The sequence below is a fragment of the Botryllus schlosseri genome, chromosome 9, assembly GCF_051294905.1.
Source record: "Botryllus schlosseri isolate E-star chromosome 9, Bs_hap1, whole genome shotgun sequence".
Classification (NCBI taxonomy): domain Eukaryota; kingdom Metazoa; phylum Chordata; class Ascidiacea; order Stolidobranchia; family Styelidae; genus Botryllus; species Botryllus schlosseri.
Genome location: NC_137244.1, coordinates 16,247,063 through 16,269,414, shown reverse-complemented (window position 1 = coordinate 16,269,414; position 22,352 = coordinate 16,247,063). Strand labels below are relative to the sequence as shown.

The following is a 22,352-nucleotide window of genomic DNA, read 5'->3' as shown; positions in this document are numbered from 1 at the left end:
AAACGTATGCGATCATCCTTGTATTTGTTGGCATCTTATACGAAATAATAGTTCATGTGACCGAACTTCCGAGCAGGCCAATGTGGCTTTACAATAAGGATACACCGAAGAGTGTCAAAATAATTATATACGAAAGCAACCGAAAGCGGATACCGGAGAACATAACAGTTAAATCAGCAACAATATCCTTCACAAAATACTGCAATGCGTTATCCGATAGAAAATGACTATGATGAAATTAGTGATTCTCTTTGAAATAGATTACTCCTGATTGTGTTGGTGCGCATTAGTCCACAACTCAATGCAAGATACATACGAATCTGTTGATTATTTCATGTTAATGCGTTCATGTGCTGCAATTGAGAATTATGCAAAAATCCATCCAACTTTTGCATACCTATCAAATTTACAACAATCTGATTACTAACTTATGAACCAACCATTAACCAATCAATAAGTTTATAAATTTTATACGGCGATAGTGTCGTAATTGTCAAGGGCCATATAATGTATATGCAAAACTTTGTTGACACACTGGCCTTAAAAGTTAAGTTTTACATTACAATCTTGCTATTAGATGAAAACTACGCGGCAACATAATATGGTGGTGTTATATTGGTTATTGACTACTGAATGAAGTCGCATACATTCCCAAGCTCGTGCACATCATTGCAGATTACACAACAAAATGCGTATCAATTGTAGACATTAGGGACATTAAAATTGAATGGCACTGCGAATAAATCGTACACGGTCGTGTAGCAGTCGGTGTGTCACTTGTAATTATATGTTTAGTGAATCGAGGTATGCCGAAAATCATCGCCTGAAAACCGCACATCGCTCATCGGTCTATAATGCTTCTAAAAATTAAGGCTCAATTACGGTGGCTGACGCGAAATCTAGCGATTATAAATGAGTCATTTGTTACCCCACGCGCGAAATTGTAGCGTAGCCCGTCTTAACCGCGTGGTGACGGAAAAGAGCAAACTTAATCATCGGTGTTTTGCTGGGATGTTGGCAGAACCCGCGCGATGAAATCTGTGAATATTTACGTCGGTTCTTATAGAACAATAATCGTGTTTGCTTCGGGTTGTCGAGCGCGTCTGTACAAGAGACAACGGCGCGACACGATGTCTATCTCATTAACGACTATTTTCAGTTAATTTGGCCGCAACGATAACTGATTTGGCAAGGCGGACGTCTCTCACTTTCCCTCTCTCATCCCGGCATTGTTTCCGACCGGCTCTCTCCAATGAAGCAAACCATTAGGGATGGCGTACATGGAAAAATTTCGCCTGACATTTGTTTTGAGGATATTCATGACGCCTGGCGTCGACACCTTCTTTCTGCGGGCGAGTCAGATAGCGCGTTCGCCGGCGCCTTTAACACAACGATTTGTGTTTTCTTTCCTAATTATCACAATGACGATTTTGGTGAGAAGTGACACCTTTCAATGCTGCACGGTGTCACTTCAGTGTTCGTGCTTTGTTTTGACACAGACGCCGATGAATGGAGGTGTGAGGGTATACGCTTTGCTGCCATACGATCCGCAAGCGTCGGAAATCTGTTACTTAACAATAGCGCAAGTCAAGTGCAGTCAGTGCATCGCGGCGTAGCCTGTGTCCTGCATATTTTTCGGTGTCGCGCGGATTGCGTTAAACCCGCGAGAGTTGTTGTGAGAGATTTTTTCGTCTTTACACGCTTGTAACTGTCGCCGATACGTTAGCATTTATGTCTAAGGTAACGGAATTGCGGGTTTATTAGTTGTTTGCCCAGGAAAACATAAGGTACGCGAGCCTGCATAGGGAAAGAACGTTGAAAAGTCAGGTCGGCTCTAACGCGAAGAGAACGCGGCGATGGTAGGAAAAACGGAGCGATGCAAAAAAAGATTCTCAAGGAGTGCGAGCCGCGCGGCGCAATGACCTATTGAAATCTGACATCAAGTCCCTACTGACCTGGGATCAAATGCGCGAGCCGGGTACGAAAAAGAGACAGGTTTAAATCATTTTAAACGGGAAAAATTCCGTCTTACAAGATAGACTATCACCAGCAGCGTTGCCGTCAGCATAACCGAAATAGACAGAATGTCAGCGACCGCGGAGGGCAACGGATCCATATAGGCCGATGGATGTTGAAGACTATTCAGTTCTCACTGTGAAATTTGTATTGTCAAGTTAGATCACAGCGGCATTTGCGTTCCATTCATTCCTAGTTCAGTGAACGTGTACAATGTACATATGTACAATGTGATGAGACTCTTGGAGGCACAGAACTTCAATATACGATTGAAATATATATTCATACTGAAATAAACCCGAATATTCCCTGCTAGTTGCTGACGGTTACCCCTGACGAGCGTCAGCAGAAAATATTGGGATTTATTTCTGATACGAATACATTTTACAATCGTACAATGTACATGCACGGATTTTACTAACTCGAAAAATTTGTCGTTCGCAGGTTTTTAGTAATCATCTATTACGAAGAGAATAGAAATTATTCTGCACCAATCCAAATATCCCATGTCTTGTCTCGCTGAACTGTAAGATATTTTGAAAGAAGATACCTTGCCAGATTAAAAAGAAAAGAAAACTTTGAAGAACCCTCCCCGCCCTGCTATTATGATCCACGACTCGATGAAGCCAGGCCCTATCTCGCCCCTGCAAGCTGTCATGTCAGCCTACAGTCCCGCCGGACTGATGTCCGGACGACACGGGCCGGACTTGTCTTTCTTGCCACAAGCGTACCTGCCGGCCGCGCTCGCTATGCCGCATTGCCATCCATCCATGTTTTTTCCGAAGAGCGGCGCGCCATCTTTTACGTCGATGTACGACCGTCTTCCCTACGGGCCGGCGATGCCGGATTGCCCGCCGAATAAAATGGCGGAGCCCGACAACAACGAACCAGATGACGCGCAAGTGGAACTCGACAATAAGGAGCTGTGGAGCGAATTTAATCGTCTCGGAACGGAAATGGTGATCACTAAAACCGGGAGGTAAGACGACTACATTGTTTTTCTCTGGAACTTGCACGTTTTAAAATCGGCGGAATTTGCCTTACGCAACTCCATTTTATATTCCACGTCGAGTATAGTTCGTTTACAAATGGCGAATTGAGTGTAACGGAAGGTTAAAACACGACACAGTAACTGCGTACAATGTTTTATTTTGTCATCTATTTTTGTGAAAGGCGAATGAGACATATGTTGAGTATAAGTGAATAAACAATCAATTGCGTCCTTACATGTGTTGGGGGGTGGGTCTCTCAACAAATCTTTTTGAATTCTGAATATTAAAGCACACGCGAAGAAATGCGATAGACACGTTAGAATATGAGAAGGTTAAGAAATATGCAGGGGAGTCGATTACAAATGCCTGTATGCGAATAATCGTACGAAATTCTTCAGAAATTCAAAACATAAAATATGATTGTAACCAATCCACAGTGCTGTAGTGATATTATCTGATTCTATTATGCGTACCGTGAATTGTCCAATTCCACTGTAGAGTTAGGTCCTGTCAACCTAACCTTGGAGATAAGCATCGAAAACATTCCGATATAAGTTTCGGAATACAATTAGGGGTATATCATTTGTGTAAGCGTGACGCCTGTACAATCAAACCCGATCCCCCTATTCCTGCCACTAACCGTTATCACGGCGTGTAGTTAACCTAGGGAAGAGTGGCTATCACTTTTTCAACAGGAGTCCCGTTTCCGGCACTTCTGTAATTGCCGAATTGTTATTTATATTAGTGCGGGCAGAAATTGTGTAAAACTAAAGTTTGATAACTCAGGTGGAGTCCAGTCGAGAACTTCTGATTGGTATGACGAATCCGGAGCGGTATATTTAATATAAGTGTAGCGATAATACTGTTCTACACCTGTTCTATTTAATTGTGTGGATTCCAAATGATTCCTCACCGTAGTGTTTCCGTTTTCATGCCGATACGTTCAGAAATTGAAAAGGTGCGCAAACACGATAGGTCGCGAGATTGCGCACCGCTTTGTGTACTCAAGTCGGTTAATAATATAGGAAGAAAGTTATCTGGCAGAGGCACGTATTGCTGGAATCAACTCGAAACCATGTAATAGATTCGGCGCTTTATCCCGTGCTATCTTCACCCTGTAGGGCTAATATCTTTTGTTTGTTGTCGCGTCTTTATCGAGTGGACAAATTCTGAGGGTCATCTTTTCGGAGCAACAGGTGCCAAATACGTGACCCTGTTGCGACGCGTTCGCCATACGTATACGTACAACGCGGACACGAGTTTTCTGTTTTGGTAAATAACGGACAAAAGCCAAAGCCAGCGCAACATTTTGTGTGCTGAGTTATTGAGTTGGTGGAGTTTCGCTGGTAAGTGGTAGCCGATATACGCGAGTAAACGGGCGCCATTTTTAAATACCTCGACTTTGAGGTCGAGAGAATGTTTCTATTCGCGCCGATGGAGGTCGATTCTCGCCCAGCGGATACGAGACAATGATTATAAGAGAGCTCAAGTGTACGTGACGTATCGAAACGATGCCGGAATGAAGATAAACACACATTTTGTAGCGAGTTCTGTTATTCACCCATGACTACCAATGTACGGAAATTAGATAATTACCTGAAAAAGCGCCTTTCGACAGTAATTTCCCGTTGTAAATGTGTCAGTTTTACGAGAATTAGTTACAAACAGACGGATAGCTCGCAAAGCAAATAACTTCGTCATTGACTTTTGGGGGAACGGGGCGACTTCACAAAATCATATTATCGGCCGCGCTTTTAATTGTCTGCGGTGACGTACATAATACCGCGCAAGGTACCGGGAAATGTGTGTTATTTAAAACGTAATATGGTTACTGTAATCAGTGTGCGAAAACAACACTTGGTTGCTTCGGTGAGGAATTACAACCCACTAAGCAAAACGACAGACTGCCCGGCGCCTTATTGACTAATTGTATACGGAAATAGCGAACAATAAAGCGACGTGCCTATCTGCGATCATAATTAACACAAACAACGAATCGGCGGACAACTGCTCCGTGTCGGGCGCGGTGTGAAAACCTTCACACTTCTGGTCCCATCCGTGGTTTAGTTCAGCGCATACTATCCAAACCCTGCTCTATTCTGGCTACAATTCACCAAAATGCTTGTCTGTCTATTATGATCTGTGCTGCGCATTCATTTCTTGTTGCATCAATAATTTAACACTGAAGTATATTAAAGACGGTGAATGCAATATGTATAGGTCGTACTTCAATTATGAGTGGATATTGTAATTATTACGTGCCGAGGAAACGATTAGAGTCGGCGGTTTTGTTCCGTATAGGGCCGTGTGTATCGCCCGCTCGTTTTTGGCACCTCCGTCCGTTGTCATTCGTGACAAAGGCCACACATCCTTATCCCTGTTCTGTTGTCTTACCACTTCACTCGCGGCGGAGTGTTTGTGTTGTCTTGTGTAAATTGTCCATTGTCTGCACTCCGATTCTGTTTCCAGTTTCTTGACGCCTCGCGAGATTGCTTTTCCGCGAGTGACGCCATAGAAATTCCGGGCTTGTGTTACCCGCGCGGATTTCTCACACTTTCCTGAAAAAACGCGCCACCGAAAGGAGGAATTCGTTTCTAATCCGGGAATCGGGATCGTGATCGCAGGAAATTAACCAGTTTTCAGCAGGTTTTGCTCGGCAAATATTCGTAAAATTCACAGAAAGAGACGCTATATATATCATATTCAACGTCGGAATTACAAAAACAAGTACAATGTCAGTGATTCTCCAGATTTTGTAAACTCCAAACGGCGCTCTAACGTCAATATTTTTCCACGCGAAGAAGACTGTTTGTGAATTTACGAGTGCGCGTGTGAAATGCCACCCGGTGATTTAGGTATAATAATTTTCCTTTTAATCATACCCGCACTAATTGCTTTAGGCGACAATTAAGCGTTTATCGATGACTGAAGTCAACACGAGGCCGTGCCGTCGCGGTATCCCGTCCGTACGCCGTGGCTCTGTCAACTTTAGATTTGTGCTATTTAGAAAGAGGCTATCGAAATGGGGTGCTTCATACCGCGCGTGTTTATTTATTGACTATTCGACGCCTACCGTCTGAGTACAATTGCGATTATCGCTTTTTAACAAATAAAGTAAAACAACTTGTATTCCGCCGATTCGCCCGCTCTTTTGATCTCCCCAACGCCGCATTAAAAGCTTCAAAAGCGACCTTTGTTTGGGGCCCAATGCGACTTTACGGGGGCTGATCGCCGTAGGCGTCTATTTTCGCTTGGGATTAGTCATGCACGCGTAAAGTTCCGTCAATATTAACAAGTTGCTGAATGTTAATCTCAAAAATCGAATGTTTTCGCCCGATAGGGACGCCGCGCATCGCGCGAATTAAAGAACGGTCGTAAAACCTCCCACGAAATTCGCGCGCGGGATCCGAATTCATCTCCAGGCGCCGTTGGGTCTTTGGGCGAGTGTCTGCTCGGCGCTATATAAGATAATTCTACTTGTAAATCGCTTAGCGAATTCGGCACTTCAATAGCACGGTGATTCGCTACACTGTCGTAATCTATTCCGTCTGTTACCGGTGCGAGAGAGATTTTCAGGAATTAACAGAGAGGCGAGATGCTCCCCCGTTATTACATTGCATACCAGATACCCTCTTTCCTTAAAAATACTCGGAATCGCATGCACCCTAGTCAATAATCTGTGAGGCGCTTGGCGCCTCCTGTTTATGTTAATAAACATATCGGCGGACGCGGTGTCTGGTGCCAAATGATGCTGCCGCCCGGGTGACTGCTCGCAAAGAGTCTTGGCGTTCCGCGAAAATGTCGGAACCGTTTAGCGAAACGCGACATCCTACCGTCTCTCTAATGTGTTGCAAATATGTTTGCATTGTCAGTCGTTGCTGTTGTCTCTGTTGACTAACAAAAGATAACTGTACCGCGCCCGCTGGAGTTTTGCGATGTATAAAACGCTCGTTACAGATCGGCGGTACCTATTACACGCCTACGCGGTTGGTTATCTACCGTATTCTATTGCTTGATGTCTGTATGTCGCATGTAGTGGCTAAGAAAATATCGAGCCTGCTCAGAAAGCAGGTCAATCGACGTAAATCGAAATGTATGAAGTACCAAGTGTACTATGGTAGTGGCGTAGCCAGAGAGATCGAATGCCCGCTTCAAATTGTCAACTTGAGTGTTATAACATCAATCTTTTTCACTATATCACAGGGGATATTCTGGACGTCATGCCATTATTTAAAAATGTCCACTACACTCAAACCTTCATCTGCGGCTACGTCTGTGTTCTATTGTCCCACACTGTACACTGTAAACTTGTTTGTTAGGAATAGGGAATAAGAACAAACTTCAAATTTTGACTCGATTGGGATACCTAATTTCACGGAACGGCTATACTAATCGACGTTGAGTAATTCGACTCTGCGATTATGGGCTCACAGAATGTCTCTTTTGTGTCAGTGGCATTAACACATAAAATAGATTTCAAGGCGGTACAGACGGAGCAACTGAAAATAAAATTGACGCATTTTGCGGACAGTTATAAACTTGCTGCTTAACTAACATTGGAATGAACCAATTTCAATGCGGAGTGGTGTAAAATCCAGGGTATAGCGACTTTAAACATTCAACCTCCGTCGCTGATTCGAAAAAGAAGCTAGAATTCATATTGTCTTGAAAAATATAGTTGATATTCCTATTCTCACAAATATAAACCATTCGCAAAGTGAGCAATAGTACAAAATAAACACCTCATCACACGCCGCCGCCATTTTGAATCGTAAATACGTGCGAATTTGTCCCACGCTCGGCTCTAACCCGTGGCTTTGAGTTGGTAAATAAAGGTCGACGGTGCTCCATGCCAAACTACCAAGAAATCGTGAGAATATGCAGCCAATCAATTGTTGCAATTACACTCGTTTATTAGTGTCGTCGAACAGTCGAAAGGCATGTTTCCTGAGGGAATACCGCTTCCTCAAACATTGTGACATACTCGTATTTATGCATCTATTTTAATTGAGACTATGTCTACTGTTAATATTCTAGTTGACTTTTATCGCTACGGGGTACTTTTCAATACAATATGGATTTGTCATAAGCTTATCATCATGACGAGGGTGCCGCGGCACAGATAGTTTGTGGGTAATTTGCTACGCTGGTGTATCGACAGGACAAATTGTGGCATGAAATCGATCGATCCTCGAGATTTTAACAACACGGAGTGGACACGAATTCATAATCGAATAGTGCAGTCGGTAGCGGAAAACTTCGTAATTGCACCCGTAATTGGTGCGTACGATGTCTCCTTTACCGATGTTTCAATATGTACCAATTAATATTCATATTCAACATAAGGTCGCCAGCTCAATTCGACATGCGTTGATGCTTGAATAATTGTACCTATCTTGGATAAACCATCGTTACGAGTTGTTAGTACATGACATGAACCATGCGAACGCTAATAGATTCGGCAGCCAAGGTAATGACTTGACGTATGCAAAGCGCCTTTCCGTACGAGCCGTGTTATATCATTACGAAATGGCATGTTGATCTTGAAATCAGCATTGAAAAGCGGTATTTGGTGGATAATGGGAGACTTGATGAACCCAATTTAAGCCTTGAACTATGCAAACTGTTTTCGAATCACATTGTTTGTAGTGCAATTACTTACAGTTTATTATAGAATAGTGTTGACATGCTAAGCGCGCTGCCCTGTCGCGTTCGATTGCTGGCAGTCCCTTTGCGACTATTGTTGCGAGTGGTAGACATGTTCGCAACTTCGTCACTCACCATTTTTCAATATTTTGCCTCCAATCAAAGGCCCGTTTCTGTCAGCAGTCACCATGATCGCGACGCGTTCACAATGTCGGCGGTTCGTTTTTGCTTGATGATTCCGGGACGCCGAAAGACTTGCGCACTGGCCGAGAAATTATGACTTGTTGAGATCCGTTTGTAAATCAAACACTTTTACACTTGCAGTGATGCGGGTCCGAAGTACAGCTAGCTAAACTAATGCATTTTTAGTTATTTCCAATGCAAGTAAAATAGAGGACCGTGCATTTCATAGTGTGTTTAGGAGTATTTAGCGCCATCCCACGTGCAGACATGCTTTCATGCGAGCATTTAAAAATTTACAGTGAATGTCTCACATTCGTGTTTTCGTTTGCGTGGGTATGTCTGCTCGATATTGGACAATTTTTATATCTTCGGGTTTCCACTTTTTGCATCAGATAAAGGGGCATTTGAGTATAAAACGGCACGTAAAATTGCTCAATTATCATCCGACAAGTACCGAATCAGACATGACAAATCCGAATCCCCGCATTTCGGTGAAAAATTCTCCTACAATCGCATCCAACAGATGGAGCGATCTATTAACTTCGCTTCTTCAAAAGTACAAGCGCTACGTTTTAACACCTGTTGCGATTTTTCATGCTTTATCTTGCTGATCGGACATGCTGGCGGTGTAAAGGTCGGATACAATCGCGGTGTTTTTGCTCATTTGTGGCAGATTATATTTTCTGTTGTACATCTTGACGGGATCCTAGCGGGTGTTTGTTTCCAATTATTCAGTTCAGCTAGGTGCGACATGATGAGATTGTGTGGCGATAAGGGAAAATTCTAAATGGTTTGCACGTGAGTGGGCAGTTTCAAGCCAATCGTTGCCATTAATCACTCCTATTGAGATAAAGACGTTGACACCTTCAAAGACATTTTAACACACCTAGCTCCAAATTTTTGGCCTGATCCGAACGACGCACAGGTGCGAAGACAATCGTTTTGATGATCAGAATCCAGATAAAAAGATTCGATGAACAATTTGAAACTATTGGAACGGATAAATGGCTCACCAGTCCCAAATATAGAAGAAAATAGGCTCAGAAATACCTGATTGACGTAATACGGTATAGTGGTGTAGATAAGTTCGCTTTTTTATTCGAAGAGAATTCATGGCGTAAATTTATGCGTTTTCGTTTGACTCAAGTTGCCATATATATTTTCAAAGTCACGAAAATATATTGTGAAATTATATGAGATCAATTCCGTACTTTAGTCTGCATAAATACCGACCAATCAGTATGTAAATCTACCATGTATTAAGTTATAGATGTGGGTCTACATCTATATAGACAGCGGGTGCGGACTACGAACATGTGTATGGCGAGGTTATGAATATATAAGTTCTAACTATATGTACCATATGATATACAGCCAAGTGGTAAATATCATCCATCGAAAACTACCTATCATCGACGTACAAGATCGCGGTATCGGTATATTGATAATTTAATTATATATCAACACCGTTTCAAGAACTTACAATCGGTCACGGATCTGAGATATTTGAAATACGCAATACGGTTATTCGATACCAAGGAATTTCACTGACGAAAGATAAAGATCGATTTGGAATAGTATAATCTGTCGACAAAAAGTCAGAGAATTATGAACAAAATTTCAATAAGGAATGGGAATATAAACTGGGGGCCAAATCGGGGAATTGATGGAAAGAACTTACGATGATAATATTATGATGATAATGTGCAGAAGATTATTTTCGTACTAGAAATAACAGAGTCTACAAAATGCGTAAACAGATGCATATACACGCTGCAAAGTGATGTCACTTGTAACACGTCAAATCCCAGTGACTGGAAAAAAATTGAGAACTCTGTAAGTGACAGAAACATCCCGTCTCTCTCGCCCAGTCGTTGCTAATCTGACTGGAAGTAATTTCTCTTGCCAGCAATAACTAAATCTCACCAAATTGATTATTGATCCACGGCCTAAGTAGAAATAAAAGGATAAACAAAGTAGCGTCATGAATAAATAAACAACGAACGCTTCGGTTATGCTCTCCCTTGCGTATTAGTGTTTGATCAGAGCATTTTAACCCTAGTCAACGTCTCTCGCTGATACAGCGGAATATATAGTTCTCTAAATATGCCGACTAATTGCAATTAACATCGCCAAAGTATTATTTTCAATTTCCTACGTAAACCAATCGAACTCGGCGTATCCCGAGAGAAATGATGCATATTGCAGTTTCGATTTCTTGACAGGCGGATGTTCCCGTCATTTAAAGTGAAGGTAACCGGGTTGAACAAGAACGCCAAGTACATCATGCTGATGGACATTGTCGCCGCCGACGACTGCCGGTATAAATTCCACAATTCGAGATGGATGGTGGCGGGAAAAGCCGATCCGGAGCTACCGAAGAGAATGTACATCCACCCGGATTCTCCGGCAACCGGGGAACAGTGGATGAACAGACCCGGCGTTTCGTTCCACAAGCTGAAGCTCACCAACAACATCGCGGATCCGCACGGTCACGTGAGTAAATATATCATTGTTTCCGTACAATATATCATTTTTGCTTGTAGTTATGTATAAAGAGAAGATGAAATACACAGCGACTGAGACCACCTTCGAGATGCGTCTGTTGTCGCACTAACCCTCATTACCCGATTTCGACGTGTAGTTTTACAAGATTTCTCATATCAACAACTATTACACGGTCTATAACATGATACACGTCGATTATTAACAATCCAAGGCCGTGAGAGGGACAGCGTGTTTCTTTAATAGGAGGGACTGAAGTCGCCTCGCAGTCTGTCGGTTGGGCATAATCGCATCGCTAGAAGCGAGCCTGGTTGTTTTGGTTTTGTTTACGGACCATCAAATGAGTGCACATCGGCTCGTGGTAAACGCAGTTAGTAACGTTATCGCTTCTCATTACCCGAAAAAATCATCTACCATTGCCAGTCAGAAAGATAATTCGATCAAAGAGTTATCCCAGTCGAGATGCTGTCGAGCGCATTCGGGCGGCGCCGGGGTTAATTACCGCACTCGATGTGGTAATCACCCCGATCAGATCTAGCTTTACCAATAAAGCTGTCGCCGAGAAGTATGCCGGTAATTTCGTGAAAAATCATCCTCCTTCGTTAGCCAACTTCTACCCCTCAGTCTTGGGTAGATCCGTCAAAATCAGCAATCGTTTAGCTGCGTATTAATCGCATGCATGGCTCAGACTACAACGAAACAGACTGGTCGCGGTGCCTACGGGCGCGTGCTTCCGTAAATTACAACCATCCGCTCCATTACGATGAAAAAGCTGCATATTTTGCACCGATCGGTTTTCTATTTTCGCCGGCGTGCGATCGCGAGCGATAAACTACAAATCCATAAATCAAAGTCGAGTATGAGCGATCGACTTTCGCCCTTTCATATTACGTTGTCATGACGAGGTATCTTTGTTTAGACAATTCTCAACTCCATGCACAAATATCAACCTCGCTTCCACGTCGTGCGATGCGGCGACCTTTCGAAGCTGCCGTATTGCCATTTTCGGACATACGTATTCAAGGAAATGCAGTTCATCGCCGTGACAGCCTACCAAAATGAAAAGGTATGCGGACCTATCTTGCGTTGCAGTTTCATAGTCATTTCATACAGTTTTGCATGGATTTGATTACGGGCCTGTCACAACATAGCCTTCATTAAAATCCTCTCAGCATGCACAAATGCACATGCCCAGAGTAGGATTTACCCGATTGGATGAAGCCCTGTAATGAACGGCAGATGGCTGTAGAACATGCTTGACACCATATTTAGACCTGTGATATCAGGTATGAATATCTGTGATAACTGCCCATACTTTTCGTCCGCCATACAGAAGAGTATCCATTGAAACCACTGCGAAAATCGACTTTTCCAGCATCTATTTCCCGACAGAACGCATACGGCGGCAGTTTTGCCTTGATGTCAATCTATTGTTTATTTTGCAACACATCACATTCTTCTTTCAATAAAAAAGGCAATATATCTGTTAGGCTTATCTTGGCACCTAGGTATCCCGGATCCGTCACCCTGTCACCGGGATTGAGAATCCTTTTACGTTTCAAGTTTTGTAGCTCATAAAAAGGATCTATTTATTGGTCCGGGTTATTTACGAACAGGTGTTCGAGACTATGCGAGCGTCATCCCTATTTTGTCAGTTTGACTTAAATCTGATAGTGTTTTACGTCCGGATTAGCAAAAAATCAGTTTGATGTTTGGTGGTGAGTCCCGGATATATTGTTAGAGGCATAAATCACCAGTTCTCTTTTCTAGCCCCCGACACTCCGATGCCTTTTACCTGCCATGAGAACATTTACATGGAAATTTCACGCTAAGGCCTGTACCGCATAACGATCCAGTCCCGGGAGAGTTTCCGCTTGTCTGCTTTCGCGTGTCCTGTCAAATCGTGTCTGTTCACATCAGCACTCTTCTGTCTGCGCGGACATGAAACATTTGCGATAGTGCCCGTGGTGAATATCGCCCTTCATCTTAACCCCACGGGCGATATTAATTTGATTTGATGTCGATCACAAAGCCAAATCTTCGTAATACCTTAATGCCGTTCTTACGCAGAAATCTTGTGTTTTACGACATCTCCGTAATCCCCATGTATACGCGTCGCGGCCCAGCGTATCGCACGGAAGCGCCAATCCGTTGCGTACGACCAACGAAATCAGTGAAATGGAACAAGTGTGAAGTGTCAGGAACACCATCTTGCCCGCGTCGCGGGATAATGATTTTTGTGCATCAGTCGTTCACGGTGAATTAACTCATTCGCTTTAGCGCGCGACGGAATAATCTCACCGGGTATATTTTTGCGCGGCTTGTAAAATCACAGTCGCAAACGCCGAAACTGTGTGTCGTCTTTAGAAATCGATAGAATGTCAAGTGCGCAAACTCACTGGTTTCGTATTAATATTGCAGATCACGCAATTGAAAATCGACCACAATCCGTTCGCGAAAGGCTTTAGGGACTCGGGAAGTGGCAAACGAGAAAAAAGGTAAGGTATCTTTAGCAACGCCTCCGTAGTACCGCGGCGTGATGCGTTGAAACATGGTTTACCAAAATCGCTTTTGTTAAGAAGACAGCATTTTCATTTGGATCGACCAATGATGGGAAAAAGGCTTTCGGATGATTCTAGCAAGATAGCCAGCGATGGGTTGAGCGATGACTGTCAGGGTATGTAATCATATCAAATTTACAAATAAATATATTATTTTCATAATCCTATTTCGCAACAGTGCCAAGATCCGATACGAGACGATTTTCCGCTTCTCCAGAATCGCGACACACGCATTCTCAATCCCAAGACGCCAGAACAAACACGAGAAAGATTAGCGGCGAGAAAAAGCAACCCCTACCGTTACCGGGCGCCGTTCAAACTCAGGAAGTATCTGGAAAGTCCGGATTCCTATCAGACTGTTCCTCGAATTCCCCGGAACGCCGGCGTACGCCGGAAGTGACATCATCTAGCCGGGACGGGGGTCAAATCCTCGAAAACAAGAAGACCCCGCTGATCCCCACGAAATTCGACGAGAGGGGGCCGTTAAGAGTGTCGGCACGCAGCCCCACGTTGTCACCGCCCTCATCCGTTACGTCATCAACGATCACGTCACCTATACCGATCCATGCCAATAGCTTCGCCAGTCTAGGAAGCTATCCCAATCCTCTCATGCCACATTTCGCCGCGGCACTGCAATCTCACCCGTACCTCCATTCAAACCACCTATCCGCTTTGTCAGCAGCTATGTCAGCCCACGGGAACGTGTTTTCCAGTTCCGGGTCTATTAACCCGGCGCTACTGCATGCGGCCGTGGCCGGAGCCAATGATTTCGGCGGCGGCCCCTCGTTGTCCAGAGCCTCGTCTTTCCTGTCACCGCACAGTCCAGCGGCGCTTTCATCACTGTTAACGTCAGTGGGGCCATACGCGAACTTCTTTCCGTATTCTTATAACCCATATCTACCTGCCGGAGGCAGACCTTTCGTATCGGCCGCTGCTAAAGACGCAGACCCGTCGGGTAGATTAGGACAGACAAGAGCTCTGGCCGAAAGCCTCTACAGACATTCAGCGAAATTCGGTAAAGGCGAATCGCAGAGCGGTCACAATTTATCGCTGCATACTAAGGCTCCGACGCTGACTACCGGCCACCCTCGCTTTTCACCATATCACATTCCGAAAGGAAGTCACTTGGATTACGCCGGCCACCGCTCATCCGTTCATATCGATTCCCCCAGCTCAAAATACGGAGACAGTAGGCATAACGTGTCCAGCGCGTCGTCGGTTAGTAACGGTAGCCCCACGCGTAGTATCATGCGCGTCGATTCCAGCGATGGCGACTCGGAGATGAAGGAAGAGCCGGTGTCTCCGAAATCGATGAGCCGCAGAAGCGCGGTCCACGAGATTCGTAATATGGAACGTTTGGTGTCCGGGTTGGAGCGGAGGAACAAAATTTCTAGCGAATAGTTAAATTACAGTATACTGTGTTCGGTGTCGTGTCGTATACCGTAGTGTTCCGAATTTATGACGAAGACGAAAAATCGGTAATGATCATGATTCCTCGCGATGTAACTTTATGGGAATTTTCTTTACGTCCTCCATCAAGTAAGGAAATGGAAGCATTGAAATATGACGGTTCCCAAGAATCCTACCATATACCAACCTGCCATCCCCGAATAAAAATGTCGTCAACGGAACGGCAGCATTCGAGATAGAAAGTATATCCAGTAGGCCGGCGTTCGGTGATGCGTGTCAGTATAGTTGTCCGATATTATCTCTTCATTCTATGTTTATTATTTCCATTCTCTTCATATCTACATTACTATTATTATTATTATCATTTCCACGTTTTTACGAGCAATGTTGTGTTTCTTCTATCCTTTTGATGTAAACATATATGCCCGGTCGACGAGGGTGTGAATAATCGAAATAGCCGCATTTACGGAAAATGAATGCTACGATTATTGCCTATGTGTCTGTGTCCCTTGCATTTGCACCAACTGACCTCAAAAAGCCAGCCTTGCTGCTTAACAATTCCACAAGCTGTCGCCGCCCCCAAGATTTATTTGCACTTTCGAATAAGCCCAAGGCATGTTATGTTGGCGATTGAATGTGCCACATACAATGGTATAGTATTTCGCCCAGTTATGCTTTTTGATGACGGTTTCATGATCATGGCAGGTTGCGTTTGTGCGTTAGACTTCAACTATACCGGTCCTTGTCATTCTGTTCCTCGTTTTAGATTTTAAGAATTGGATTGCGTGCTGTCCATTGGTGTCCGTGTCCATTATATACAGTATTTTTCAATGTCTCGTGGAAGCAGCAAGATATGACAATTTTCGCGCCGAATTTCTTCCTAACTTTTCTTCGAGATTTTGACCATTACGGAATATTGTGCAATGTTGCATGCGCAGCAATCGCGTTGTAAGATTGATAATTTTACTTTACTATGAATACACGGCTGTTGTAGCACTTGCTGTTGTGGTGAGAGCATACAGAAGGATAAGGTTGCAGAGAAATGGCAGACATCAAATCGAATCTAGATTATACCGAAACTGGTGTGACAAGCTCAAGACAGGCGTGACTTATCGGGCAATATTACCGCTTCATGAAACATTTTCTATGTCAGGAGACGTTCACTCTCATGACATCATATTTTGTCGTCGTTCGATGCAATACACGCGGACTTGGAAGTCTAGACGCATCTGAAGCGCGTAATAGAGCGGCACTGTAGGAACGGTACCAATGAAAGGTCCCTTGACATCATGTAACTTGACATCGGTAATTCAAATACTACTTTTTCCAAGTTATTTACAATATGTATACAATACTGGAGTGGCAAAGTAAAGTCTTTTAAAACAAAAAATCACAGTGCTATTGTTGCATTTAAAAATATGATTGCGTCACAAAAACTTCATCCACTTGAGCTTCGTAGATATGTATGCTAGAATATACGAACATACCGACGTTTATGTTTAGTTAGATTGATAGGTATCGTAAGAGCCCCTTCTTTCCTGGGCTGTCCAACGAGTCTTAGAAGCGCATGGGTAATACTGAGACCACGCACTGCAAATATTGTGCGGCTGCATCAGGTGTATATAAAATATATATAAACGGTTGAATAGTATATTCATATTGAAATTAGCCATTATACTTGAAGCTGACACTCGTTAGCAAAGATATTATCAACAATAGCATCGCAAAATAAGACGTCACAGGCATGATACGATTGTTGATATATAATGTTCTTTCCCATTCTCTATAGTTGCTGACGATAACCCCTGACGAGTGTCAGCCGAAAATATCCGGGTTCATTTCAACATGAATATACTATTCAACTGTATATTGAAGTTCTGTGCCTCCAAGAAACTTGTCATATACATATACAACTCTACCACTGCACTGTGGCTTATGATCTTGCTCTAGCAAGCTGGTATCAAGCTCGTAGCACTGATGAAATCGGATCATTTTATTATCCACAAAAATATGAATACACACAAGGATCTTTCCAATTCTCTACCAGTTGCTGACGATTACCCCTGGCGAGTGTCAGCCGAAAATATTCCGGTTGATTTCAATATGAATACACCATTTAAAAATAAGAATGTGATTCCCGGACACCATTTTAGTTTTCGACTTTACAAAGTTAATCTTAGTATTGTGTTGAATTTCGATCAGTGTCGCCATGAAGCGTGTGATAGTAATTGTAATTCAGGGTATTTTGATCACAAATATAAAGATCACTGGAAAATTATTTTATTCAACTAAAATATACACTGGATAGAACCTACTAATGTTGGATTGCAAGTTTCACAAACCAAACACGGGCGTGACCCGCACGTTAGCACTAGCTAAGAGAGGGACATGGCTGCAGTTTACTTAAAATGAAATATATTTCAAATTCAACACGTTTACAACTATCAAACTCACTGGCTAGTAATATTAAGAGTCGCTAACTTTTTCAGTGTCTCTAATCCAAACAATATATAGTAATCTACGTGAAGCAAAATGTGGTCATCCGAATGGGTAATGTTTGTAATGATAGGAATCCAATGGTCACTATATATCTCACAAAATCTCTTAACAGTTGTGAACTAAAAGTTTTTATCTTCACTCGGTACTACCTACGCCACAGGTTGCAATATGATATAGAATTAATTTTGCATAATTAGCCTGACACCAGAAACTAGATTATGGAAATCAAAACTCGTGAAACCCCATCAAAATGGCTGGTAGATATAGTTGCTTTGCGGCTCCCGTGCGATTAGGTATTCGTGAAGAGAAGGCGAGTGGTGACTCGCTTATTACCATCACTCCAGTGTGTACAAGATGTAATCGGGATTTTATCTGTTTTCGTTTGCCAGCGCATGTTTGCATTGTTTGGTTAGCTCATTAACTGAGGTTACTTTGTCGTAGTGCCTACCCGCAGCTCAGAGCTATAAGACCGGAGGCGCCTACGCGTCGAAATATCGTCTGGTCACATCGGTAGGCGCATATAATTTTTGGAGCATTTCAAAGCGATATAGTTGAACTAATTCAGCTGCTGTCGAAACTACCCGTGAATACTGATAATCGCGTGAATAATGATCCACGGATGGAAAGTGATATTAGACATGCATTCGTATGTTTCCTCACCGGATTGACACTAAACGAATGAAAAATATGTCACATGGTGAATGGTACATATCCCGTTTCTTACGCTGACAAATTATGTTCGTAGGTTGGGTTAAAGCTGCGGTCCTGGTATAGCGAGAATAAAATATATCCGCTAAACTGCAAATACCAGGCTATCCAAAATATGTTTTTTCATTAGGATCAATGCGAGAAATTTAGGATATATTTCGTTTCAATCCAACCTCGAAGGAGGGTTAGCATAGGAATTTGGGCATGGGTATTTGGGTAAGAGAGTTGTTACCCGCGTTTACGAGTAATTATGACGTCTTCAGACGCGTTTATTGTGTCACAAGGAATAGCGTCGTGTTTCCATTGCAGGAAGTTTAGAATATCTGTCCCTTGTTATACCAACTGTAGAAAAATCGGTGGGCGTCGAAAATGCATGGGAAGTACCATTTAAAAGACATTTTGATCGCTGTTTGCCGGCTCATGATTCAGTGTCTACATTAAGCGCGCAGTTTTTACAACGCATTGAATTTGGTGACGATTTCGTGCTAAAAGGTTAGTAACTCACGTGGTCGGTGTATGCCCACTGTGAATTTAATAGAACTCAGGGTATTAAGGAACCGACGAAAATGGACGGGAATTACGCGGTGATTAGCTTTTCGGCAGAAAGAGAACAACCGTTACAACCAAACCGACCCTGTTCGCGCGCCGTGGGCTTAAGGTGATTTGTAGCAAATTTGTTAATGGACAATGGGAATCTGTGAATCAACATGTTTCACGGCGGCTTGTTACTTTGGACTTTAATTGACAGTCGTATAAGTTTTTGTTTCGAAAAAGTGTTTTGTCGCGTGGGAGCAAAATGCGTTTCCAAGCTGATATCGAAATACCGTCGTAGGCTTAGGCTTACGAGAGCGAGGATTGCCTTTTCTTTGTCAGATGGAGTTATCATGACGTCAGTTATCATTTTATACCGTTACAATTATATAATATGAAGTTTCTCCAACACCATAAACGTTGTGGATGTCATTCCTGTACCGATTCGTGTGGGCCTCAGCCCTTTTTGGGCTGCAACCCCAGACAACAAAGAAACGGAAACCTACAAAAATCCATATCTCGCATCGGGACTAGATTAAGGTTACCATATTTTGGAAATCTGAAAAGAGGACACTTTTCCAAACTTTTCAGACCTGCAATACCGGTGACAAATGATAAATTTTCCCAATTCGTGGTCAGTTGACTAAAAAAAGGTCATCTTTCCGACTGAAATCGCGTATTACCGTGATTTTTCGTTGGTTGCCTAAAAATAGGTCAACTTTCCGGCCCGAATCCCGAAATACCCGTCGGAACGTTATTGAGTACAGATTTCCTATATTTCAGCCGAATCTTACCCTTTATTTAACCAAAATTTTCAAAAAAGAAGACAAATTCTCAAAAAAGAGGACATTTGGGACACTTTCAAAAAAGTCAAAAAAGAGGACAAATCTTTTAAAAGAGGACGTATGGTAACCCTAGACTACATATCAATTACATTCTGCGACATTACTCGGGATTTTCAGCAGTAAATTATGAATCTATATACCAAAATTCATCCATGACATACATTTGTGTTCAAGAATTGTTAACTCGAGTTTTGGATCCTTATTAATCCCTAAGTCAAAAAGGAGCCTAGTCTTGGGCGACGATACCAAACCTCCCGCAAATCCCGAGTATTATCCAACAGTTACAGGTGAAATTATTGTCGACATATTGTTGTGACTTGAGACGTAAAGATGACATACGGGCTATTCTGGCAAAAACTCGCTAATTCCATAATGCGACACGCATAGGCTTTCTGGCCTATATTTACGCTTCCTAAGCATAGTTCTCATGTTGTACATGCTTGAAGTCAATGTCCATCTATCAAGACGTTCATTTAAGACGGCGGATATGGATTTGCTAACTGGCACACAAATCGCCTTCGGCAGTCCATAAAACACTGCAGTTTGTTAGAGAGATTTGCAGCATCGTGTAGAGGGTGGTATTGTTTAATGTTTAGTTCCATTTGGCTATTGCAGGTCCCCGATCCAATTTAATTATAGGCAATTTAGCAGTGTCGGTGGCAAAACAGATCCCAGCGTTATTGTACCACATGTGATATGGCGAAATATACTACTTCTTCATAAATAGAGTCGAAAGTGCTCCGTGGGGTTTACCACAGGGCAACTAAAATGTAAGTTACGTATTTCCCTCGACAGTTGTCATAAAAAATAACTCTTCATAGCACCCACACCTAAAGTTATAAAATGGAAGATTTTTGAGTCGGGACGTCGTAGGCAACGTATTTGTACACGCCAGGTGATTAGTGCCAAACGTTCAAAGGTAAATATTTCCCGAAAATTAAACGAACTGGAGGTTGATCTCTTAAAAGTAAGTGGAATCGCCAGGCGCGAATTTACGGAATAATCTGCCAGAAGAGGACGTGAAGCAGTATAACAGCCTCTTCAGGGCCCTGAAGAGTGTTTGAGTGCGTTCATGTCCAGACAAATGGCGCCAGAGGTGTCAAAGCGAAATTAGAATAACAATGTTTGCGTCAAGAGATAATAGATCATGTAAATTCACCTGCGTGGAATAATAGAAAGCATATACCAGACCGCGAATGGTCATTATGCCAGTCGAGCAATTAAACAGGTCTATTATGTACCTTATCAGCACATTCATATTGATAATTTTGGGCGCTTTAACCTGCGTTAGGTAAAAATAACACCTTACAAAATCAATAGCCCCTGATGTATTCCTTTTCTGCAGATTGTTTAAACACAGGGTTATTAACGGCCCGCAGATACTGCATATCCCTGGACTATACGGCGTCTGTCTGACTCGGTCGGTGTGCAAACTGCGCATGTCTCCTGTCTAGGACTGGAACACAATGTTTTCATACTTAATGTAGGTTAGCGGCTGACGTTTCGTCAATTTACCGTCGTTGCATCGTATCATATAATTGTGTGAATTTGCATAGATCAGGGATAACCAACACGCGGCCCGCGAGATCATATTTTATAGCCCGCGTCCTGATTTGAGATTTCGGAAGAACGCTTAGTAAAGCAACACGAATTGTTTTTTTTTGTTTTTATTCGCACAACATTGGCGCTTATCGCCTATAAGGTCATTTGCGCCCAGTACATCAATTTCAGTAATGTCAGCTGTATTTTTACGGTCTTTTCTTCGTATTACGGACGACTTCCATGCACGCACTCTTCCACCATCAGTCTCTCTCGATTTTTATGCGCCCGCAACTTAGTCTTTTGATGCCATCTTTCAAGAGTTCGGCTCTCTCTTTCTCTGGGCTTTTCAAGGCGCTGTATTTACAGCGGGATCGGCAATGAGGAGCCCAGATAAACCTCCGACACATAGAAGCATGGCAGAGCCGAGACTCGAACCAGTAACCATTGGTGTCGAACACGAATTGGTGAAATTGATTTCAATTTAAATGGATTGTTGTTGTTGTTCAAAATACGCTATTCTCCTGCGCCCAACATCACCATTCCTAACTAGCTAATGCAGCTTCGGAGATATGGTAATGGCATTCCATGGAGAAAGAACTAGCTGATAACAAATGGGCAATGGGCATAATGTCCTGACGTGCAATCGCCCAAATACGGTCAATACCGAAACGCATACAGAACGGCTTGGGGATTCTCTACAGAATCAAGCTTTACGGGGAGATAGATTTCCAGCAAATACCGTGTCTATATCTAACCCAAATATCGACTCTTTAGTCGCTGAAAATTGTTATGAGGTGCGCACTACGCAGCTCATAGTTCAAAATAAAACGAAAGTGATAATCATCATATTTTTGTTGTATTATTATTTCTTTTCTGGTAAACATGCCCGTCGTTCATGTTAGAGAGCACAGCGT

At 42.8% G+C, this 22,352-nt stretch overlaps 2 protein-coding genes across 3 annotated transcripts in view; one reads left to right on the top strand and one right to left on the bottom strand.

Moving 5' to 3' along the window:
- LOC145447388 (U3 small nucleolar RNA-interacting protein 2-like) overlaps positions 1-22,352 on the bottom strand; it is a 186,837-nt gene that overhangs the window by 140,439 nt on the left and 24,046 nt on the right. The gene's annotated exons all lie outside the window — the stretch shown is intronic.
- LOC145445929 (uncharacterized) lies at positions 1,804-16,309 on the top strand. Of its 2 annotated transcripts, none has more exons than XM_080324084.1 (6): positions 1,804-2,995; positions 11,063-11,333; positions 12,262-12,408; positions 13,764-13,840; positions 13,922-14,019; positions 14,082-16,309. In XM_080324084.1, the coding sequence occupies exons 1-6, from the start codon at positions 2,622-2,624 to the stop codon at positions 15,302-15,304; spliced, it is 2,190 nt and encodes a 729-aa protein (XP_080180210.1). In that variant the 5' UTR covers positions 1,804-2,621; the 3' UTR covers positions 15,305-16,309. The 2 variants fall into 2 exon arrangements, with proteins under 2 accessions (XP_080180210.1, XP_080180211.1); XM_080324085.1 differs by having other exon boundaries at positions 1,806-2,995; positions 13,925-14,019.